Source organism: Antechinus flavipes, chromosome 4 (assembly GCF_016432865.1).
Source record: "Antechinus flavipes isolate AdamAnt ecotype Samford, QLD, Australia chromosome 4, AdamAnt_v2, whole genome shotgun sequence".
NCBI lineage: Eukaryota > Metazoa > Chordata > Mammalia > Dasyuromorphia > Dasyuridae > Antechinus > Antechinus flavipes.
This window is the reverse complement of record NC_067401.1, coordinates 44,787,666-44,813,642: the sequence shown is the minus strand read 5'-3', so window position 1 is coordinate 44,813,642 and position 25,977 is coordinate 44,787,666. Positions and strand designations below refer to the sequence as shown.

At 34.9% G+C, this 25,977-nt stretch overlaps 1 protein-coding gene across 1 annotated transcript in view; it reads right to left on the bottom strand.

Moving 5' to 3' along the window:
• The window catches only part of SPAG17 (sperm associated antigen 17), a 249,501-nt gene that overhangs the window by 79,400 nt on the left and 144,124 nt on the right, over nt 1–25,977 (bottom strand). Inside the window, 8 exon segments of the mRNA XM_051992887.1 lie at nt 2,254–2,441; nt 4,767–4,880; nt 9,400–9,564; nt 10,370–10,481; nt 16,280–16,522; nt 18,392–18,516; nt 20,616–20,779; nt 22,947–23,101. Of these exon segments, the coding sequence (XP_051848847.1) occupies nt 2,254–2,441; nt 4,767–4,880; nt 9,400–9,564; nt 10,370–10,481; nt 16,280–16,522; nt 18,392–18,516; nt 20,616–20,779; nt 22,947–23,101 (1,266 nt within the window).

Here is a 25,977-nt window from a genome sequence, read left to right as displayed (position 1 = left end):
CTATTCCATGGTTATCTTAGAAAAACAAACCTCTACTCAGGTTGTTGAAAAATTATACTTAGACTTTTCTTACTAATAGTTAGCTTACTAAAAGTAAGTTAGAAATTAGAAGTGAGGACTCCTAATACAAAACTCATCTGGAAAACTCCAACAGGGAAGTATAGCAATTTGACCAAGATTATGTAGGGGGAAAGCAGAATCTGGAGAATAACAGATTTAAAGGTTGGAAGGAGTTCAGAGGTTATCGAGTCTTCATCACTTAACACCTGGACTATTGACATAGCCCTCTGATTGACCTCTCTGATTCAAGTGTCTCCCCATTCAATCCATCTGATTCAGCTCCTAAGTGGATTTTTCTATAAATGTCATTCTCCTTTTCAATAAACTCCAAAGACTCCTGATGATCCCAGGATCAAATGTAAAATCATCTATTAACTTTTAAAGATCTTCATAACCAGTCAATGAGAATTTGTTAAGTTCCTAGGTGTAGAGTAACAGCTGGATCCCTGGAGGGCCTTGGGATCAGCCAGAGTCAGGATAAATTAAAGTCCTTGGTCTTTAAGGGGAGAAGTGAAGGAGACAGACAAGCAAAATCCTGGATTCTGGAGTCCATAGTCACCAGCCTCTCTTCTCCTTGTCCTGCAGCCAAGTGACTCAGGCCTGTTTCTCCCCACCCTTCAATCCTTGCCACTGATTATCAACACCAAACATTCAGCAAGCACTAACAGTGAGAAGAGCCATTTATCCAAATATATGCTAATAGAGTCATTGTCTCACATCAAATAGGTAATTATCCTTAAGTGTTTGGTTGTCAGATTCAAGCATATATTTTTGGAGTTTCAGCCCTCTACACCTAGGGATTATATGAAGACTTCCCTCAATGGAATGGGGTATGAGAACAAATTGTTCCAATGGCCACGGAGGGTAGCTGAAGAAGGCATTGTAGAGTGTTTATACCTTAGTTAGACATCCAAAATGTTACCTCAACTCAGGCCATCATCAGTCACCTTGACTTTTGTCCAACTTCTATGATTCTGAAAAGGAGGTTGATGGACTTTGGGCAATTCAGTCTTATTTAAATCTAATTCACACACAAGTCATCACTTTTGATGTCATTGGTTTTTGAAAACAAAAGACCAATGACTACCACAAACCCCAATCCTCTCATTTTACAGATTAAGAAGTCCTGATATGGAGAGGTGAGGTGGTTTGTGCCTGATCATACAGGAAGCATGTAGCTGACCTGAGATCTGGGATTTGAACTCAAGCTCTCTGACTTCAAGTGCAATTTCCCTCCAGTATATGTATCCTATGATATTTCAAGGATATGTGATTTCATCAATGTAGAGTTCTCAGAAGTTGGCATATTCTGTTTTTTAACATCACTTTTATTTCCCAATAAACTCCTTCCCTTCTCTATCCATTCCAACTATTTATGATCTGACTCAGGGTTCTTTCTACTATGCTTCTCTGCCCAGCTTGCTATTATAGATAATGTATCAATATTGAAAATATGGATCTCCCTTATTTTTAGATTTAATGTGGGCATTAAAGGGAAAAAACCCAGTGGGAGCAGTATACAATGGGAGCAAATCAGGAGTCAGAAATAGTTTTCAATAGTTCATAAGAACATTCCCTCTTTGATAATTTTGCTATTGTTTATTTTCTGGTTATGTATATATGTTTGCTAAAAAACATAAAATAATAGATGATATTCAGGACCTTAAGATTTGCAAAAAACTTTGCAAACATCAGTTAGCTCAATCTTCACAACAATCCCTTTATGTTTTCAGATGACGAAGTGGAAAACATAAGTGACTGGCCCATGAAAGCTGAAAGCTCAGTGGAAAGCTCAGAGCAGCTTCGTCCATTTAAAAGAAATGATGAAGCAATCCAGTAAGCATTTGAAACAGCATCGAATACTCCATGGAACCTATTCCTAGAGACCACTAGGTGGTGGTAGAATGTACAGAGTTCTGGACTTGGAGACAGCTTCCTAATTGTATGGCCATAAGCAAGTCTGTCTGTCTCAGTTTCTTCAAACGAGGATAATAACAGCACCTACCTCAATGGGTATTGTGAAGATCAAATGGGATAATATTTGTAAACCGCTTAGCACATTGCTTGACACATAGTAGGTGCTTAATAAATGCTTATTCCCTCTCTTCTTTTCCGACTCACATTTTTTACAAGTTTTACTTAGGTGATAGAAATGCAACCTAACTTAGAAATTTATGAGTAGGAATCTCTTACCGGTTTCTCTTCTTCCTTTATAACGACTGGTGGTGGCTCTTCTTCTTTGGGAGGTTCTTTGTGCTTTTCTTTACCCTTAGGAGCTTTATTTTTTATTTTTGGAGGTGGGGTAGGTGGAGTGGGAATTACAGTTTGAGTATGTGCTGAAGGGATATTCAACATTTCTTCTAATTCCAAGTCCTTTTCCTCTGTGAAAATAGGGAGGGGGGAAAGAAACAAATACCTCAATGATTTCTTTGTATACCAAATACTCATCCAATATGAAAGTTGTTAAAATTGATTAGAATAGTAATTAAAAGAACTACAATAATCATAATTAGTAATCACATTGATGAGACATCCTTGCCAAATATTTAACCCATTTCCTACCCAAATGGAGAGGATAGTTTTTAAAGATTAAAAAAATAACAATGCCATTCAGAATTTGTGAGAGAGATGGGGGGGAGAGAGAGAGAGAGAGAGAGAGAGAGAGAGAGAGAGAGAGAGAGAGAGAGAGAGAGAGAAAGAGAAAGAGAGAGAGAGAGAGAGAGAGAGAGAGAGAGAGAGAGAGAGAGAGAGGAGGAAGAGAGAAAGGGAGGGCGAAAAGAAAAGAAGAAGAAGAAGAAGAAGAAGAAGAAGAAGAAGAAGAAGAAGAAGAAGAAGAAGAAGAAGAAAGAGGAAGAGGAGGAGGAGGAGGAGAAAGAGAATAGAAAAAGAAGGAGAAAAGAGAGAACAAGAGAGAAAAAGAGGAGAATAGAATTTAGTGGAGAATGTTTCAAAGAATTCAGTAAAAAGGAAAACAAGGATCCCATGATCAGATATTAAAAAAAAATAAAGTTTCTCTTCTCTAACTACACATAAAGATAATTTAAAAACCTTTTTTATTAAAAAAAAAAGTGAGTTCCAAATTCTCTCCCTCCCTCCCACTCTTTTTCTCCCCTTCCTGAAAAACTAAGCAATTTGATATAGGATATGCATATGAAGTCATGCAAAACATATTTCCATATTAGCATGAGCAGAAATTTTTAAAAGGGAAGCCAGCTCAAAAAGGATAGAAGGCCTTCAAAAATAAAACCCTTGTGACAAAGTCACCATCAATTCTGTTGAAGAGAAAGGAATAACTTTTTAAAGAGAATGAGACAGATCAGGAAAACTTACAAATGAAATCAGAAGCAGCTAGAAAGATACTGATTGTTAGACCTATAGCCAAGATGACCTATGTTCTTACGAACTAGATCCTGGGCAAGTCACTTAACTACTGCCTGCCTCAGTTTCTTCATCTGTAAAATAGCACCTACTATCTAGAGTTATTATGGGGATCAAATGAGATAATATTTGTAAGATGTTTTTAAATCTCACTATATAAATGCAAGTTATCACTATTAATTTCAAAAGACCATATATAAGAAGTGAATATAAGTTCAAGTCTCTAGGAACAAATTCAAGAGAGTGGCAAATGGACCATCTAGAAAATCATCCAGGAATGGTACAAGCAGCAATAGAGCAAATGATAAAGTTTCCATTTAACATAGATGTAATCTATGTCAGATCTGGATAGTGCCAAGCATAAAATATCTCATTTTGATAGTGAGTATCAAAGGAGATTTTGTTGGGACCTAATTGAGTCCGCTGGCCACATTTTTGTCACTCTTCTGAAAAAACTTGCAAAAGCAAAAGCAAAACAATCAAAAAAGCAACAACCTCAAACATATCCCTTTTAAGACTACGGTGTGTAACTATTTCAGACTTTACACTAACTATATTATTTGAAAACTATTTGGCAAAAGATAATAAATATAGTCATAATGAATCATGGGAATGGTATCTTCAAATAATAGGTATTGAATGTGGCTTACTATATGCATACATAGAGAAGTATGAAATAATGTCTCCAGGGTGAAAAACACAAGGATTAGCTTCTGATCATAGTAAGCCCTTGTTTTTGTGTGAGATGTCTTTAGTGACTTCTAAAATGTATAGGGATGAAACTGATTTTCTAATTGGCCCTCAGTAAAATGACATCCCATTTTTGTGGTTTGGAAGGCAATAGCTTCAAGTTGGAGAATGTGTTTATTAAAAACAGGACAGAGAAATCATTCAATATTTCTACACAATGGCTTCTTTAAAACCAACATCCTGAAACACAATGGATATTTCCATAATTATTGGCAGAATTTTCGAAAATATTATTCCTTGGAAAACCAAGATGATTTCTCAGCAAATCATGCTTTCCTTGGCCTCAGCCAAAAGTCTGTTTTACTGGGCTGGTTAACAAAGATCACTGGGATTTTTTCCTCAGTATATGTCTGCTTTCACAGGAAGTCAGAGTGCTCTGGAAACTCAAATAGGCACCCTCAAAGCATTTAAAGATAGGCTGTTAAATTCTCCTAAAACGTTCTAACCACACAGAGGTAATTACCAAGAAATGGCAAATCAGCATGGGGTCTGATTTAATAATAAAGGAATAGGTGGGGAAGAATGGAAGCAACCTCCTGCATGTACCACATATATCTTTTTTGTTATGTTCTCCTCACCTGGTACTGTCCCAGTAGGTCCATGGTAACTTATAGAGAGAGTGATTCCATTTTCCAATGTGGCAAAGAAAGAACCAAACCTGCTAACCAGTCTCTTCTTGTGGTGAGCCCATTCTACAAGGAGGCAAAGGCAAGAGAAAATTTACACTTGGTTAATGACAACATAAGCCAGACTTGGAACAAGGAGGCTTTGCAGATCATTATTATCACAGGTTCCCCAAATAGTCACAAGGATTCAAGAAAGTGGAGGAGATAAGATAAGCTAAAAGATATTGTCCTCCTGCAACTCTTGAACATATTAAACGGGCTATATTTTAATTCAAAAATTAAATTCTCAGGAGGGAAATTCTCTCTTCTCAGTATTTAGTTAATCTATGTGTGTCCACTTGGTGTCACTACAGAGAGCAGAATAGAGTGGGTGGCTGAGATTATTTCTCTCCCTCACCCCCCTGTTTCTCTCTTTGTCTCTGTCTTTCATTGTCTGTCTCTGTCTCTCTCTGTCTCTGTCTCACTCTGTATCTCTGTTTCTCTGTCTCTGTTACTCTGTTTCTCTGTCTCATCCATGTCATCCCTATTGTGAATAAAAGACAAATCCTCTCAGACCATGCTTATCTATGTCCCCTGGGGCTGGCTCAAGATGCTATCTTTCCTTTTGACTATTACTCTCTCCTACAAATGTATCCCTCTCTTTGGGTCAGGAGTGCAGACTTATTGCTTCTAGGGGCCCCATAACATAGTCCCCTTCCTTCCCTATCTTATCTCTAGCTAGAATCAAGGTTGGAAATTTTGTCAGCCTTACTGAGACATCACAGATCACAGGTTCACTTATATCAAAAGGCAATTTCAGTTTGATGTGGAATCCTTTCTTCACTCTTTTAGGGGAATCTATAGAATTATTGCTGAATTAAAAAAAAAAAGAGCTAAAATAGTCAGTATGGTCCCATATTAGCATCTAGCTTCTAAGGTGGAAAAGTGAAAACTTCTAGCAGGTTAATCCTATGAACTAAACTCTGAAAGCCTTATTGTATTCTCAGATGACAATTTAAGTATACGTGGGAGATTATACACACACACACACACACACACACACACACACACATATCTGGCTGACCAAACATGATTGCAAAAAAAAAAGAATTAGAATAAAAAAAATGAAAAAAAAACCCTCCCAATGATGAAAGGATAGAAGATCATTAGAACAATGAGCTTCTGTTACTAAGGATATGCTCTATCCTCCAATCAACACCATTCTCTTGCCCTCTGGTTCCCCCCTTCCTCTTCTGGAAAGAAAAAGATGCCAGCAGGCACTTTCTTCCCTTTTGATGTTTTCAGCTGCAATATCTCTCCAAACTTATTCAAGCTATACTCAAGTTGGAAGAATCCCCACTGTTTAATTGCATGATATTGTCTTGCCTAGGAAGATGAGCAAAACACCCAAACTCTTAATTTGTAGCTCTTAATTACTTCCTCCATTGTCTCCTGCCACCAGGGAAGGTAGCCGGGTTAGGTACTATATTATTGATGTATAAGAAACAGAAATACATTTTACTATTCATCTACACATCTAATTTAGAATCAGATATGTTATAATACATTCCCAATAAAACGATTGTAGTTATTGTGTTGTCCATTTCCCCTTATTGCCATACAATAGCAAATTATATGTACTCATTCAAAATATTGACAAATATGACATCAATGTATGTCTCAAAATTTCGTTAATGGAAATAAAACTTTTAAAATTTCCTCTTGTAAAATATTTGGAGAAAAAATTATATATATAGTACATACAAGTAAATCCCGAGTATCTTCTCTCTCCATCCAAAATTCTTCCCCCCATCTCTGTCTCTCTCTCTGTCTCTCTGTGTCTCTTTCTGTCTCTCTCTTTCCCTTTCTCTCTCCCCTCTCTCTTTATTTCCATAAGACCTAAACATGCATGTAGTATATAATATATACATATATTATATTTGGATATATTTAGTATATTTGTACATATATGTAAAGCACATATATTAAAAGTAAAACATATCAGTTGTCTTTTATGAAACAGAAATCAACTAGAAAAATTTCAACTTGAGAAGTTATAAAATTCCTTTTAAGTAATTTTATCCATGGAAATTATACAATTTTCATCTTCTGCTTTCATTTCATTTCAGTAGGTTTAACAATCTAGAGCTGGAAGGAATGATATGCCTCACTTAGTACGACTTGATTATTTTGTAGATAAGGAAACTGGGACTACATTTCAGCTTACATAGGAGAATGAAAAATTCTCTCGATCCATGTTCATGCTTATTCAGTATGCAGAAATAAACCCATGGATGAAAATGCAATTGGAGATGCCAGTCCAAGAAGAATGGGAGATGCCAAAGAACTAACTTATGACAAAATAAAGGGAAACAATTTCAATGGGGATCAAAATCATGGGTTTGTCTGAAGAGATTGATTGATGTATAAGAAACTCACCAAGCAACTCAGATTTAAAAAGAAAAATATAAAGAACACAGAAGTAAAGTCAAGTAATACTACTAATAATAGCATTTATATGATGACTATGTGCCAGGAACCATGCCAAATATTTTATATTTTCTTATCTCATTTGATCCTTACAACAACCCCAGGTGGTTGTGTGTGTGTGTGTGTGAGAGAGAGAGAGAGAGAGAGAAAGAAAGAGAGAGAGAGAGAGAGAGAGAGAGAGACAGAGACAGAGACAGAGACAGACACAGAGACAGAGAAAGAAAAGAGAAGAGAAGAGAAGAGGAAGAGGAAGAGAGAGGGAGAGAGAGGGGAAGAGAGCTGGGAGGAAGGGAAAGAAAGAGAGGGGGGAAGGAAATGAAAGGGAGGAAGGGAGGGAAGGAGAGAGAGAAAATTTTCCATAAGCTCTCATGATTGACAGTATCAAAGGCTTTGTTTTATGCAAATCTCTGTTCTGCCCTGGCATTTCTCATGGAGTTGTTAGGCATCAAAAACCATATCTACTACTGTTCCTTGGCCCCTTCAGAAGTCACACTGGCTCTCTGATGGATGATTTTCTTCTAGATGTAATATCCACCTATTAAGGAGGACTTTAACTCTAACATCGTGATATCATTTTGATTCTCTGAGAATGAAGGACAGCCAATCAACCAGTGTGTGTGTGTGTGTGTGTGTGTGTGTGTGTGTGTGTGTGTGTGTGTGAATTCTGCATCCTGAATCCATTATTTCTCCATAAGGAAGTGCTTATCAAATTTGCAAATGGCTTAATTCTGTGAGGTATAGCAAAAGACTTTTTAACCTGCTGGTCTGAATTTTATAAGATAAAAACCAATAGAGATAAATGTAAACTCTCAGGTATAAGAAAATCAACTTCACAAGTCAGAGATTTGGAAGGGATGACTAGATAGTAATGTTTTTTTTTTCTAAAAAAATATATGGGGATTTCAATGGATTATATGGTCAACACGAATCAGCATTGGAATGTGGAAACCAAAAACGTTAATACAATGTTGGGCTATGTTTAAGAGAAGCAGGCTCTGGGCTTAAGAAGGTAATGGTTCCTCTATTTTTTCCTCCCACAGACTCATTTGGAGTAATATTTTTAGTTCTGGATGCCATGGTTTAAAGAGGACATTTATCAACTAGAGATTATCCATAGGAGAGGAACCAATGTAGTGAAAGCTTAAAGTAATAAATTTGTTTTATGTGGAGAAGAGAAGGTTCAAACACTGTGATAGCTGTTTTCAAATGTATGAAGAACTATCTTATGGAGGAGAGATTAAACTCATTTTGATGGTGACAGAGGATAAAACAGAAACAATAAATAGAATCTGTAAAGAGTCCAATTTAGGTTTGTGTCAGGATAACCAATCAGAGATGCTTAAGAACTACTTTAATGACCTACCAGAGGTGCTAGATTTTTACCTCTTAGGTGGTTTTCTAACAGAAGCTTGACATCCACCTGAAAGATTGGTTCCACTAGGATTACTTTGGGGTTATCATTCAAATTATATGGCCACTGAGATTCTCCCCAACTCTTAAATTCTGTGATTCTGTGACTTTGTGATAAAACATACATAAAATTTAATTTTAAAGTATAATTTAAGTCACAGTAACTCAGAGATGGGAAGGACCTCAGAAACCAACTGGTCTATTATATACTTGAAAAAAGAGGTCTTCATCAGAAGGGACAGAAGGGACAGGAGGAAGGAAGAGGGACATATTTGGGAAACTGCATGTACTTTGAATAACTTGAAGTACTTTTCAATGCAAAGAACCATTTTTTTTTCCAACATAATTGTTCTCTCTCTTTGTGGCCCCCGAACTGGAAATATAATAATATATATATCATTGTGAGTAGACTGGAAAATGTTCCCAATAATGACATATTCCTAAAGTACCATAAAAAAGCATAATTAAGGGAAAGTATGTGATTGGGTAAACTGAGGCATACCAGATTAAGTGGCGTGTCCAGGGTCACACAGCTTGTAAATGTCCGAGACTGGATTTGAACTCTGGCAGATGACTCTTCCTGATTCTAGACTCAGTGCTTTATGCTCTGTAGTGCCACCTACCTACACAGCAATGTGTTGCATTGTCTTGGGTTGTATTATACTTTATTATATTATATTATGGTGTGTCTCAGTGATAAAATTACCTGACTTTGGTGTCCTTGATTTCCTTTTTTTACCTTTGCCTTCATCATCTGAAGAATCATTGTCTTCTCGTTTTTTCACCTTTCCTTGTATTTTCTTGGGGTCTTTTATATGAATAAAGAAATTATGCTTGTCCTTTTTCACTCTCACTTTTATGAAAGTTGGTCCTGAGAAGCAACAGGGCAAAGACAGGTAAATGAGTCTGTCACTACAAATTATCAGATAACTGTTTAAATATTTGGAGAATAGAACTTTGCTTTTCAATATGTGTATGTGTATATATGCACGGGTGTGTGTATCTTTGTCTATATTTATCTATCTATCTATCTATCTATCTATCTATTTATATTAACAAATCTAATTAGAATGAAGAGCAAAACAATCACCAGCCAGATGGTGAAGTAGGCAAGTTTTCCTTTGGCACCCTTCTACTTTTTCTTCCAATGGCTCCATAGTATTCCTGGCTCTAAACCACCTACATGTAGACATTCTAGACAGTGCTTTGTGTTCTAAATTAAATGTTCCTTTTTTCTTCATGAAAATTTCCATTCTCCCAGAAAGATAATCTTGATATCTAGTAGAAGCAATTTGCATTACAGTATGAATTAGTTTGACAGCTTAATGCATTACACCTTCTATGGAAACCTTTTTAGACAAAGAAACTTGATCCCAAAGCATAACATCTGTCCCAAGAGTCCTCACAATTCTATGACTTAAGTCATCTCAACATTACTCTAATTCTAAATGATCATATTGGTCACTACATGTCATGTAGAATCTAAATTTTTGTGTTCTAAGACAGAAGTAGAATATGAATAGGGCTATATATATATTAAAGTCTAACATGACTCAAGACCCCATCTGAGTGGACCTGCTCTACTGTATCACAGCAAACAATAATCTCATTGTCATGGGGTTATCCCCAGTGATTTTATGCATCTTGATCGAAAGGTGAATGTTTTCACAATGTACCTTTTCCAAATACTATCTTTTCCACTTCAATCTGTCCTCCATCTGAGGGATACAAAAAGTAATTTGTACCGGAGATGTGGATTGGATTCTCTCCCATGTTGTATCCTTGAAACTAGAAAAAGAGAACATTATCCTGCATATGTAGGGATACATTTTCTGTCCTGTGAAGTGAGTGAAAATATGAACCAATTTAAATAATTTTAGATTTGTTACATAGGATTCTCTTAAAGATATCCATAGATAATCACAATCATAGAGATTCAAGTTAGACCTCAGATATAAAGGGAGATAAATAATTAGAAACCAACATATCCGGTCATGACAACATAATGATAATGCTAACCAAAATAATCTACAGATTTTTTGTCAAATTAATTTACAGATGTACTACAAATCAAAAGTGTGTACTTTTAAAAACTAGACAAATCAAGAAAATTTAGAAGAACAAAAAGCCTAAAAATTTATGGGGAAAATGAGAAAAATTATGAATGATGATTAAGTGCTATTAGATTTCAAAACATATTATTAAGTAGAAATCATTAAAAACTATTTGGTAATGGTTTTAAAAAAAGACTAGCAGAACAGACTAGATGAGCAAGGAAATAAAACAACTGAAAATAGAATTCCAGTAGTAAATAAATTTAAGAGCATAAATTAGTGGGAAGAGAACTCTCTTTCATCACTATTAATTGGGGTAAGGGGAAAAGTAATTTGTAATAAATTATTTAGGCCAATTTCTTATAGCATATATCTCCATAAGCTCCAAATGGATATATGACCCAAATAGAAAAGGTAATATTATTTTTAAAAATAACATAGTATGTGATCTTTCCCATTTATGGATAGGGGAATAATTTTTAAACAAACAAGGGATAGTAGAGATCACAAAATAAACATTTTGATTGTGCAAAAAACAAAAAAAATCCTTTTGCATGAACAAAATGCATGTAGATTAAGAAAAGAAATTGTAGAGTGATAAAATATACATCAAACATTACTAATTACAGTTCAGTATCAGAGATATATAAGAAATTGACTAAAAATATAATAATACCAATAGCCATTCGTTAATATTCTGGTTGTCAAAGGATATTGTTTTCATAAACATCACAAACTACCAATGATCATAGGAAGACCTGCTACAAATCATTATAACAAATTCAAATTATTACATTTCTCAGATTTCATGCTATCCCATACAAATTGGTAAAGATGACAAAAATAGTAATAGTAAGCACTTAAGGGACCATAGAATGACAGATCACTATTGAACTGTTGAAACTGAGATAGATCCAAATGTTCTGCATATCAATTTGGAATTCTGAAAAAAAGTGACTAGCCCATCCAGACCTTTTGACTCAGTGATTTTACTATTAGGCTAATACCCAAAGGAAATTGAAGACAGAAACAAAGTCCAATATTTACTAAAATATTACCACAAACTTCTTTGTGATAGCAAAGAAATGGAAATAAAGTGAGGGTCCATTGTTGAGAAAAGACCATAGTAAAAACAAAACAAAGCAAAAATAAAAACAATTGTATTATGTGAATGCAATGGAATATTATTATGTGGGACAGACAGTAGGGAATAATGGAAAAGTTAGGGAAATTGACATCAGAGAGAACTGGGTTCAAATTCCACCTGAGACATTTACTAATAGGGTGACCATGGGCAATTCACTTAGGTTTCTCATTTGTCAAATGAAGAAGTTCTATTCAATGGCCACTAAAGTCCCTTCTAGTTCTAACTCCTCGATTATAGGAATTTCCAAATAAAAGTCTTTCAGAGAAACTTGGCAAGATTTGTATGGTTAATTCTGAGTAAAATCAGCAGAATTAGGATAATATACATAATTCCTATAATGATATTAGTGAAAACATCATTAAAAAAGAAATTAAAATCTGAACAATGGAAAAACCAGTGAAGACATGGAAGAAGAGAAAATTAAGCTTTCTCTTACCTCATCCTCTCTTTTCTCACAGCAAAGAAGCAAGAGAAAATGTTATTTACAACCTCAGATATTGTCTTTATGCTAGATGTTTTTGCTTTAATAATCTGTCTAAAGGGAAGATATTATTTAAAAGATCACAAAAAGATATTTGTGTGAGAAATATCTATGATATAAAGTAAAAATGCATAAAAATGTATTGTAATCAATGCACTTTTAATGCAAAAGGAGCTCAAAAAACTTTCCAGGCTTTAAACCGAAATGACTTCATCAGTTACTCCTGGATGGTAGTAAGTAGTACTGTAATAAATCATCACTTTACAAGTGTCAAAATGACCTCCAAACAACATGCCAGAGTCTTGAATTTGTGTTTGGGTACAGTCCAATGCAACGTTGGAGTTCAGAAATCTGTCAGGAGGTGACTTAGTGCCAGATTTTCTTCTCTTGGCTCGTATTAGAAATTCTACAACTGTCAATTATCTAACCACATTAACTATTAGAACAAAATCATGCATGCCATGATTGGTTGGAAGGTGGTCTTTATGCCCCCAACCCTTCAGAAACTCCTGATGATTCAGCTCCATCTATGCAACTGATTTCTCCCTAGTCACGTCTTCCTGGTCCCACCTTACGGTAGGTTAATTTTGATTTACAAATATGTGCCCACCACTGGATTAAGATTCCAAACATGGTGTGTGGAGAGGAATTATGTGCTCTAATGTTCTTTTAGTAATTTAAATGGTGTTAATTGAATCTTAGGAAGTAGATTTGGAGATCAATATAAATAATGGTTTAGCAAGTATGTGTCCAAAAATGGAATGGTTTATCATGATAGGTAGTTATATCTTTGTCACTGGGTTTAGAATAGGAAAAAAACTTTAGAAACTAGTGAGTCAACTCTCTAATTTTATCTTATTTTTTTCATTTTTATTATTTAATTGAAGACAAGGACCTAGGACTGAGCCTTAGATAGAATTACAATTAGTTAGCAAGATATGGATACTTTTCCAGAAAAGAATCATAGTATCATAAAATAAGAAAGGACTTCAGAGGTGATCTAATCTAAACTCTTCATTTTACAGATGAAGAAACCAATGCTCATGAAAAAAAAAAATCACTGATTTGTCTAAGATCATATCTAAGCGAGTCTATATCAGAAGCAGGATTTGAACCTGATCAAATTTAACTCCATAGCATTTTCCTCTATACAATAATAAAGCAGGACTGAAATTCAGGTCTTCCTAACTTCAAGCCCAATGATATTATGGATACTAGGAAAGAATGACCAAAGAGGCAGGCAGTACCCAAAGCTTCTAGAGAGAAGTCATTTGAGATTCAGGATGGTCAGGCAGGGTGAGGATTTTAGATTGACAAATTAAGAAGATATTGGTAACTTTGAAGATGGATGAGAGTTTGGGTCAGAAGTCATTTACTGTATATGATATCACTGAAGAATATGTTGACTGAATCTAAGGATTCAAATAGGAGTGGCAGAATGCTATAGTAAAAAGGTCACTGGATAGCATTAGTCAAGAAGAACATGGTTCAAATTCCATCTCTAAGTACTTATCATTTGGATGACCATAGGCAAATAATTTGGTATCCTGCCTCAGTTTCCCCATTTGTCAAATGAAAGTCTAAAAGGTCCTTTGCAATTCTAAATCTATGATCTTATTTCTAAAAAAAATTTTTTTGGGGAACTGGAAAGGCAGTAAGAGACAGATTATGTAGGATAAGGACCTTGAGAAGGGAAGGGTTCTAGAACTGGAAAAACCAAATTATTTTGGAGTAGAAAGAAAATCGTTTAAAGAAGAAAATAGTTTTTCCAAAAGGAAAGAAAGGACTAGTTAGAGAAAAAGAAATAAAAGTTTGTAATAGAGTAGAAGCTAAAATCAAGAAGACAATTTCCCCCCAGAAGTCCACCGGTTATCTTTCAAAAGAAACTGCTGATAGATAATGCACTGGGCTTTGATTTGAGGCAGATAGAGAGAGCTGGCTGACTTCTTGGATCATTATCAAATTATTATAGATTTGGGGCTGGGTGAAACCTTAATGATCATCTTTTCCAAACTCTTGATTTTACAAATGAGGAAACTGAGTCTTACAGAGGTAAGTGACTTACAGGAAGAAGAATCCAGATTCTCTCTCTCAATCTATCACTCCTTCCACTCTACCATATTGCTTCCTTCACCTCTGATAAATTGTGCAGCATTTTCAATGATCTCCAGCAACACCCAGACACAAAACTCACTCTTCTGAGCATTGGTATCAACCTCAATAATATTTTATACCAGTGACCACTATGATCTCAGAAAAAATCAAGATTTCAGATGATTCAAAAATCAAAGGAAAAGACCCATAGTGGGTATAAATGGGTTTTGGCATTTTTTTAAAATAAAAACTTCTTCATGAAGAAAGATATAAATGACATTGAAGACATAAGAGATTGAAAAAAAATGGGTCCATTGTCATGGGACCAGATTTGGGCATAATAAGTGTGTGCCTCAAGTTTTTCTCTGATACCTAGAAAAAATATTAACAGACCTATTTTAAGCCTCTATCTCTTTGATGAGAATTTTTGTGTGTGAAAGATTTAAGAAAGGACATGAAGGACATGTAATTTAGTATCTATGTTGCTGAAAGAAGCAGTCATATCTAAAAGGTTAGTTATCAAATAAGGCAACAAACATTAAATGCCCACTATATACCAGGAATTATGTTCTAAGCACCGGGGATACAAAAAGAGGCAAAAGACAGTTTCTGCTTTCAAGGAAATTACAATCTAATGGGAAAAAAGAACAACCAAAACAAATATGTATAAACAAGCTATATACAGTATAAATACAAAGTAATCAACAGAAAGAAGACACTAGAATTAAGAGGATTTTTAGAGAAGCTTCTATAGAAGCTGGGATTTTAGCTGGGATTTGAAAGAAACTGGGGAAGCCAGGAAGTGAAGATAAGGAAGGAGAGCTTTGCAGTTATGAAGGAGAGTCAGAGAAAATGCTTGGGGAAGAGATGAAGTATTTTGTTCATGGAAATGATGCTAGCATTTATATGTGAGGGTGGGGATGATAAGGAGATTGAAAACATGGGGAGTCAGAGAATAAACAGATGATTTTATATTTGATCCTGCAAATACTTGGGAGCCACTGGAGTTTGTTGAGCAGTGCGGTGATATGGTTGGTTTTTCAATTTATTGAAAAGAAAGAGGATCTCTACCGACTTGAAAAAAATATTCAAGTATGGAAATTATTGCAATCTTTTGTTAGAGGGAGTTCTTGTATTGTGGAGATTAGAGATCCAGGGAATAATTAAAGTATAAGTATGTCTCGAGGACATAGAAAAGAAATAGACTGGGGTTTGGGAGAGAGAAAGAAAGAAAATAGAGCTCACTCAGGAAACCAGGCCAAAAGGGACATTGAGATTATACATAAATTACCTATATCAGATTGCTTGCTATATTGTGGAGGTGGCAAGGAAGGAAGGGAGAAAGAAAAAATCTGAAACTCAGAATCTTATAAAAATGAATTGGAATGTAAATGGAAAAATAAAATAAAATAAAAATAAATAAAAACAAAACAAAAAACTACTATTAAGTTGGGGAAAAGGAACATTGAAGTGAGAACAGGCCACAGCAGAGCTGGTAAAAATCAAAGAAATTTTATAATGCAATTTTCTCAAATTTGACAAGGTTGGTAACTTTTTTTCCTTCTATAAACACTGGATATCATTATCTATCCCCAGAAGATTGAGAACATTATTATCATGAAGCTCTACTATCAAAGGACATAGGAATGGACAAGTAGAGCACCAAGAATTTCTGCTGCTTTGGAGTTGCTGCTGCTTTAAGAAAGAGACCCAAATTCCTTTGAGTTAGTATTGGCTATATAACCTTAGGGACTTTTTTTTTCTTCTACAGTAGACACAAGGGCTGGTTAGGTATCAAACCTGGTCTTACCGGGTGTACTTTCTCAATGATTACTGGTGGGATAATTTCTTCCGGTTGCTGTGAGGACTTTGACACTTCTTCTTTAGTTTTCTCTTTGGAGCCGAGTTTCTTTTTGGAAATCTTGCTATCTTGTTTTTCTAGCTTTTCTCCTTTCTTTTTCTTTTTGGTAGGTTCTACTTGTCTTTTTTCTAATTTCTTTTCTTCTTTTATGCGCTCTTCTTCTGCTAAACGTTCCTGTTCTGCCTTCCACGCCTGTCCAATAATCACAATAACAAATTATTTGACCATTTAAGTTAGTAAATCTGAAGTTAATTTTAGAGAATATTAGGCTTTTCTGGATAAATGATACTTAGAAAATGAAGGTTTGATTTTAGAAAATAAAATGTATTCTAGTTATATTTGATCCACTAGATTTTTTTCAAGTTTTGGTTCTGTTCATAGTTCAGTAAAGAGTTTATTTGAATTTGCTTCTGAATTTCAGTAGTTTAGTGCTACTTGTTTGATCAGCAGATAATGAATCAGTTCCACTGAAGCACTTGTTTTTAAGTATTTCAACTATGTTGGTCTTTATAATGTATTTATTACAAGACATTTTGTTGCATTATATATTTTTCTCCTTTTTTCTCCTGTGGAAGTGACTTCCAGTCTCTGAGGAGCTCCAATAATTGGTTACTGCTGTTTTTATTTCCAAATGAACAAAGGTTTGGGGAATTTAAAGTGAATTAAAGTGAATTTTGTTTGAAAAAAAAGATTTTTTGGGGGCAACCAGGTGGTGCAGTGGATAGAGCACCAGCCCTGAAGTCAAATTTGTTCTCAAATACTTAACACTTCCTAGCTGTGTGACCTTGGGCAAATCACTTGACCCCAATTGCCTCAGCAAAAAAAAAAAAAAAAAAAAAAAATTGGTTTGGGGATTTGAACTTGGGGCCTCTTGACTCCAGGGCTGGTGCTTTATCTTCTGTACCATCTAGCTCTATAGGCCTCAAGTTTTCTCTGTAAAATGAATGGGCTGAAACATCTGATTTGTAAGCTTTTTCGCAGTTTTAAAATTCTATGCTTCTAAGTGGAGGAATGTAGAGATTTTTGTTCTAGGAGCTTTGGATCTCGAAAGGTGTATTGGTCTGGCAGGACATCAGTGTAGCTTGAATATTGGATGTGTTTACAGGATCCCTACCTTCAAAGTTGACTGGAGTTTTTCCCTTATATTGAATATACCATGGATTGACAATCCTGGGTTTTTGTGGTATTTATAGATTAAATGACAAAAATCTATTGTTTACTGATATGGCACCAACACATACAGTTATATTCGTAAAATGGGAGTGCAGAAGACAGGTTGAGGTTGTTTCCTAGGAGAGTGTTCATTGATTCAACCAATTGACATATGTTAGGTAGTGAACCACACCACTAGAGATTTGGGTATGATAGTCAGAGGTTTGGGGTTCAAATTTGCCTCTGATAGATATGACCTGTGTGATCTTGGGTGAGACATTTCTTTTTTCCTGTTGCTCTTTATTTTTTCTTTTCAAGCTACAAATAAATGGTAATGTGATAATGAGGAAGGCTAGGAAAGGACATGGCACCATTTCTTGAAATACTTGAGACTCCCTTCTAGGGCTTAGGCAATAATCCTTCCTATTATTGGAAGGCAAGCTGAACATTTCCAGAATTGACCTAGTGGCTAATCTGAATGTGATCATCACTAGCTATTAGCAGTCTCTATGGGACTCAGGACTTATTCTAAGTACCACTACTAATAGCATTTACTCTGTATGGATAGAAAGACACCTTAGAGAAATAAAATCACTAAATCAAATTATAAATGAATATCTAATTTTAACCTTGTCACTCGTGAAGAATGCCTTTTCTTTTTCTTTAATTTAAGGAGGAATAATTTTGAAGAGGGAGAAAAATCTACTAAATTTTCTGACTCTTCCCACCATACTCTGCCATTATTTTCTAGACACAATAATCAGTTAAAGGCATTTAACTGACCTGCAAATGATCAATTGTCCAAGATCTTAGCCAAAAGATTGGATCTTCCATCACAATTACCCAACCATTAACTCATTTAGGGCTACGACTTCTTATTATTATGTATTTTCCCCTATTTTGGATTACCTTGAGGGAGCCTTCTAGGATAAAAATATTCTTTTCTTTCTCTTTATCCTTATCTTTTTCTTTCTCCTTTTCTTTTTCTTTATCTTTCTCGTCTTCCTCACTGGTGGTTTTGCTTCCTTTGGCACCTATAAATGGGGAGAATCAAACTCTTAAGTAAATGTCCTAGTTTGAAGTAAGAAAGAAAAAAAGTCAAAGGTTAAGAGCATTTGAGTTGGAGAGGAGGAATAAATTCATGGGATATATATCATTGACTTGGCAATTAGCAAGAGCAAAAGGAAGATTCAAAGATTGACACTGAGTTTACAAACCTGAGTCTTTGGGAGGATGATGATGACTTCAATAGACTTAGGAAAATTGGAAGGTACAAGAGTTTTGGGAAAATTATAATGAATTATATTTTATACATATTGCATCTGAGATGTTTTAGGGAGAGAAGTCAAGCAACTGGTTGGCAGTGTAATATCAGAATTAAGAAGAAAGATGGGATTAAATATTTAGATTTGGGAGTCATATGTATAGAGATAATAATTGAATCCATGTGGCAAATAAAAAGTTTGAGAGGTATATTTATTTATTATTAATTGTTCTATTATTTAGTGCTAGTGGATAATTAATAAAAAAGATGATCACTTAGCTGTCTCTCAAAAACCCACGTCTCTAATGGGACTTACTTAATATTTATATGTACTTGGAAGAGTGGGTATTACTGAAAGTGTAATTAACCCTGACTGGCTAACAAGTAATGAGAGAATGAGTTTTATAATGAGAGGTGGGCTTATTTTAATAAGGATCTGGGAGATATAACTGATTATTCAGCTTTGAACAAAGAAAGATATCTCTTCCCAGACCACCAGAATCTAGAGCAAAAGGGACCTGTCTGATAAAAACTCAACATCAATTCACCTAAACTAGAATTTCTTTACTTTTTGATCAGATCTGAGTTTTCCCAGTTGGATGGGGTATGAACTAGATTGAGGAGAATGTTAAATCCAATCTCATTATAAGCCCTATTTTTTAGGGACTGACTTCTAAATGAGGAAATAGAAAGGGAAAAAAAACTTAGTCTTAATTCAATAATTGGTTATTAAGAAAAAATAATAATTTCTCTCAGTAGAAAGTAGAAATTTCATGGAAGTAGAATTGAGAGGATTTGGCAATTGATTGGATAAGGGGGACTGAACACAGACAATGCCAAGGTTTTAAGTATGGGTGATTGAATATATGGTGGTATCCTTATTAGAAAAAAGAAAACCAGGAGGAGGTAGTGGTATGGAGGGAAAGGATGAAGTTCTGCAATGGTTACAGAATCATCAAATTTTAAAACTGGAAGGCTATGCACAGGTGACCTAAGTCAACTTGATAAATGAATAGTCATCCAGACTCAGGCTTCATTGAAATATCACTGATGGGGAGCTCATTACATCCTGAGGCAACTCATTTTGTTTCAAATACATACGCTTCCTTAAGGGAAGCTTTTCTTTATTTTGAGGTGACATATGCTTTGGTGTAGCTTCTATTGCTTGGTGGTAATTCTGTACTCTGGGGCCAAGAAAAATCAATCTTATCTTTCTTCCATATTTGAATGCAGTGATAGTATTCCCTGTTTACTCCACTTCTTAGTATATGCTCTATCTCACTGTCTATCTTTATCTAGAACTTCTGTTTTAGGCATTAGTCTAGGTTTTCTGGTTATGAAGGCAAAATGAAACAGTTCTTGCCTTCAAGGAGCTTGTAGGGGAGAGGGAAAGAAAAGAGGATACAATATTTATATCAAATAATTAGGATATGCAAAGTAATTTGAAGAGGAGAAGGAAGTGGAGGAGTACAAAGATGAAGGGAACTCCTGGGGAACCAGGAGAGTCTTCAGGTAGAAGACAGTGCTTAAATGGAAGTCTGAATGAAATTAAGAATGCTAAGAATTAGAACTGAGGTACGGCACACATTTCATTTTTGGTGGAAAATGGGGAATGGAAAACGATGTGAGGGGCTACTAAGTAGATTTGCTTAGATGGGTTGTGGAGGTCATGAAGGGGAATAATTTGAAACAAATCTTGGAAATCTGGCTGGAATAAGATCGTGCAGAGATTTAAGTGCCAAACTGAGGAATTTCATTATTATATCATGCCTGGAAACTATGTCAAACAATTAACATTCTCTCAAAACAAAAAGTCAGAGACAAATGCCTGAGAATTCAAGTTTGATTATAATGGAAATAAATACCTACCTTTAGACTTTTTGGGAGAAGAATCAGATCTTTCAGGAGATGCTCTGTCTTCTAGTTGTGCTAAAGCAAGAGCTATTTCCTCAGCCATTTTCTTTTCCTGATATTTTGCTTCTTCTTGTACAATCCATTCCTGAATAGAATCAGCTACAAGTTCCAAATAGTTCCTGGGTGAGGGGACAGAATCCAAGAAAAAGTTAGCATTACAAATCAATTTTGATTAAAACTTTTTTTTTCAAAACATATGGATTTTCAACATTGATCCTTGCATGGCCTTGTGTTCCAAGTTTTCCCTTCCTTCCCCCCACCTCCTCCCTTAGATGGCAAGCAATCTAATGTATGTTATACACATCCAATATGTGTAAACATATTTTACAATTATCTTGCACAAGAAAAATCAGATCAAAAAAGAAAGAAAATGAGTAAAAAAAAAAAAAACAAAATGCAAGAAAACAACTACAAAAAGAGTGAGAATGTTATGTTGTGATACACACTCAGTTCCCACAGTCCTCTCTGTGGTTAGATCATCAAGAGATCATTGGAACTGGCCTTAATCATCTCATTGTTGGAAAGAGTCATGTCCATCAGAATTGATTGTTATATAATGTTGTTGCCGTGTAAAATGATCTCCTGATTCTGCTTATTTCACTGAGCATCAGTTCATGTAAGTCTCCCCAGGCCTCTCTAAAATCATTCTGCTGATTGTTTCTTATAGAACAACAATATTCCATAACATTACAAATCAGTTTTAAAGATATCTATATACACAACAAGCAAATTGAACTAGAGATCCTAATGTCTAGAGTTAAATTTGAATTTCTAGATATCACTTCTTAGGGATCACCTCCTATGTGTGAAAGGCTTTAAATGTTGAAAAGTAAAATAAGTAATAACAACATTGTTGAGCAGGCAAATGTGTGTTTTTCTCCCATTTAATATTTCTCCAATATTTTTTTATCTATATATTATAGGATTATGTAAAATCACCAGATCACAGATCAAGAATGGGAAGGAAGTTGGTGGAAGTGACTTTGCCCAAGATCACACAAGTCTTTAAAATCTTTAACATAAGAAGTAGGCTTGAAATGAGATCCTTTTAACACCAATGCTAGAACTTTATTCCCTGAAGACAGTGCTACAAAAATGACAAAATATCTCCTAATTTTCAAAGAGATATAACCAAGCTCTAAGCAATACCTTTTATTATATGGTAGAGTGAATCCAGGGGAACTAGGGAATAAAAGTCATTGAATCCTAGAGGTTAAAATCTAGTTAATACTAGATTGATGCTTTTGCCTTTCACTTACTATTTTCTCAAATTCTATTGAAGCTATAGAAACATCAAAATATACTATTAGAAATGATGAGCTGATTCATTTTAGAAAAAGTATGGAAAGACAAATAGAAATGACAAACATATTTTAAATTTGGGAGTCTAGCTATAAAGATAATAATTGAACCTATGAAATAGATCAAACAAAATAAGAGGTAGTATAATGAAAAATTTGAGAGACATAGTTTCTGGGTAATTAATCATTTTATTAATTATTGCTAGGATAGCTGATAGTGATTCTGCCTTGCCTTCATTTTTATCCAATTAATTGCCAAATCCTCTCAATTCTTCTTCCATGATATCTCTATTTTCTACTGAGAAAAATTATTTCTCTCATATTAATAACCAATTAATTAAGACTAAGATATTTTCCCTATTTCCTCATTCAGAAATCATAACTGACAAATAAAACTATGATTAGCCTGATCTTATAAATATATGTTTGTGTATGTGTATGTGTGTATTTATAGATCTTATATATTCATGTGGAATTGTAGCTTTATGTAGGAGAGGAGAGAGGAGAGAGAAAAAAGTGTACAGCAAAGAACAAAAGAAAACTTGGAAGCACAGAAAAGTTGGGTAGCTTTGAAAACAATTTATAGTATTTATTACATAGTATTTTCTTTTTTAAATAAGCAGCCTGAAATGGAAATGCATGGTTTTATATTGAATTCTTTATGTTCTGTTATGCATATGAGAATGTTATTTTCTCTCATTTTGTATTTAAGCTTAAGATAAATAAAAAATTTAAAATATACATCAAAATATAGAATTTGCATTCTAGGCTCATCATAACATTCCCCAAGTCTTTAATCTATGTGGGTCTAAGCAAGCAAATTTAATTTAACATTAATTACACTAATGGTGATGACTTAGGCAGTCAACAAACACTGATTGTTTTCTCCATTTCAGGCACTGTGCTGAGTCCTGGAGAGATATTTCCTTGGAGTTCAAATGCTCATTTCAGGTTAAGGAATAAATTAAACAAATAAAAAAATCACCTGAATCCAACATTAGAATGGAGAGCAATTTCCCATTTTTCACAACTTAGTCGTTGTACATTCATAGGATTGTGAAAAACTAAAAGCAGAGAGTTATCTTGGGTATGATAATAGGAATCAATGCATCTAAACTCCTGGCTTGCCTCTTGAAGAACCTGCAAATAATAAAAGTAAGTGATTAGCTATATTTAAAAACCCTTATGTAAGGAATATTTAAGAGTAGGAACAATGAGAATAGACAAGTAGATTTTCTTTGGTCAAGGGCAGAGAAGGACATCAGAAGAAGCAGCTACTCATAGAAGTTAGTGGAACAGAAACAGGAAAAAGTCTCCAAGGAGACATCTTGGCAGGGACCAGAGAATAGAGATAGTGATATTTTTAATAGTCACTAGCAAAGTTCATATGTTTATTGATTCCCTGCACCTGGGTAAATTAGAAAAGAGCAAAAGGGTCAGGGAGAGGATAATAAAAGTCAATTATATAATAATTACTCCTAAGTCTAAGGTGGTAGAAGAACAGGTGGGTGGGATAAGAACACAGAATCTACCTTTGCCCAGCAAAGAGGCAGCAGAGAGGTAGAGTACCTTGGGGTGAGTGGCTAGAGGTGTATTCAGGGCTAAAAACAGCTCAAATTTTTATATTAGTAAGAGAAGGCAGTCTAGTTTTGTGGACAGAACACTGGATTTAAGTCAGGAGACCTCACTGTGCTACTTCCTTACGTGACTGGGGGCAAATAATTGACTCCTCCTGTGTAAAATGGGAGGTAGAGATTAGATGATTTAAATGATAAGTAGATTTCAAATGGACATGCAATTTGGAGAGAGCTCTGTGAAGTAACCAAGGATCTGTCCTTTGCATTCCACAGTTGAGAATTTTTATCAGTGAGTTGAATGGAGGCAAAATTGACATGTTTATCAAATCTGCATATGATATTTATATACATAAATATACATAACATAGAATACATACATGAGACAAAGGATGGTAGAGTCAGAATCCAAACAGATCTCAAAAATGCTAGAACAATCTGCTAATTCTAGTAAGATACAACTTAGCAGGGATAAACAAAAAGGGTGACATATCATCAGAAAAACATGTGACCAGAAAAAGAAAACAATGGATTAGTTATGTGAGAACAAGGGCAACCAACAGACAGCTTATATGCTCCATTGTTATGTGTGATATGGGAGAGAATAGTAAAAAATTCTCCATGTGGTATATACCACCAGTTGAGTAATTTTTGTGGGAGAATGTAGACAAGGAAATTGCAGGATAGCTGAGCATTGATGGGATATTGATGAGATCATAGATACACTGGAGTGTTGGACTATAAATTCAAAATTCTACATTTGCATTCAGAAATCAACTGCTTCAGTATTACACCAAATAGTTCATGTGAAAACTATGTGAGGGATTTTTGGCCAACTTGGGGTTTTGTTATGAATCAATAATGTGACATAAGCCTGAAAGGCAAATGAGATTTTTGGCTACATTAAGGGTAGTATTTTGTCCAGAATAAGGGATTTACTAGTTCTATTATTTGCTGTCCTGTGTATAATGTTTTAGGAAGGTCCTTGAGAAGCTGGACCAGGTCCAAATAAAGTTACTAGGATAATAACAAGGTGATCGATAGAATTAGTTGGGAACAAAACAAAACAAAAAATGACAGAAACAAATAAGATATTTTTTGCCTAAAGAAAAGGGAGAAAAAGCATTATTAGGTACCTACTATATGCCAGGTATTGTGCTTTACAAATATTATGTCACTTGATCCTTACAATAACCTTTGGAGATTGGTGCTATTATTGTCTTCATTTATAAATGAAGAAATTGAGGCAAATGGAGAGTTTAAGTGATTTGCCCAGAGTCACACAACCAATAAGTATCTGCAGCCAAATTTGAACTCAGGTATTTCTTACTTCATCCTTTCCATTGTACCACTTAGCTGTCTCTAGGAAAATAGGCTATCCTGGGAGCCTGCAGGACTTTAGCATTAGCTGGGGATATGATAAAGGATTTCCCTTTCCTGTATCAGTTGAATTAGATGCATTCTTGAAGTTATCACTATTATTATTATCGTTTACCTCTGGTTCTGTGATTCTCTAACTAAATATCTTTGGTCTCTTTCAGTTCTAAATGTTATGATTCTTTGCCCTTTCTGCAAAAAAGGAGGGTAGCAGTCTAGTGACCTTGAAGATACGCTTTCTTTGAGTTTTGTCCTGGACACAATAAATCTATAACTTGCATGTGAAGGGTAAGAAAAGCATGATGGAAGAGTTGTTAGAGAGTTGGCTTTTGAAGCAGGAAGACATAGGTCTAACTTCCACATCTGATGCATAAAGGCTGTGGGACCATGGACAGGGAATTTAGTTCTCATTGCCTTAGATGACTTAGCATGATAGCTCTAGAGCTAAAAGGATCCTCATGTGTCACCTAGTTCAAACTCTTGTTTCACAAATAGGGAAACTGAGATCATTAAGTGCCAGAGGTAGAAGTTTTTTCTAAAGCTTCTGAGTGCAGAATCAATATTCCTCCGATTATAGCATGACAGTTAGCCAGGTGACATAGAGGATAGGTATTGGATTTGGAATCATGAGGACATTGGTTTAAACCTTGTCTCAGTCATTTATTAGTAACTGAGTCTCTGTGCTTCAGTTCTTTTTCAGTAGCAAAATGGGAATAATAATAGTATCTAGCTCCAGGGTTGCTTTGAGGATAAAATAACATTATATTTAGAAAGCACTTGGTGAACATTAAAGTGCTATGTAAAAGCTAGCTATTATTACTGTTATTATTATTTTTTGTCATTGTTATACTTCTCTAAGATTGTGGATTGCACTGATCTGCATTAGCAGACTTATCTCTAAGGTGGTTTTCTAAAGTAATCTGGTATGACACATACATACACAATGCATACAAACATAAATAACACCCACATTTGTGTATGCATGTGTTTATAAATACATAATACATGCAAACATAGACAACACACTTGTGTGTACATTATACCCACATACACAGTATACAAACA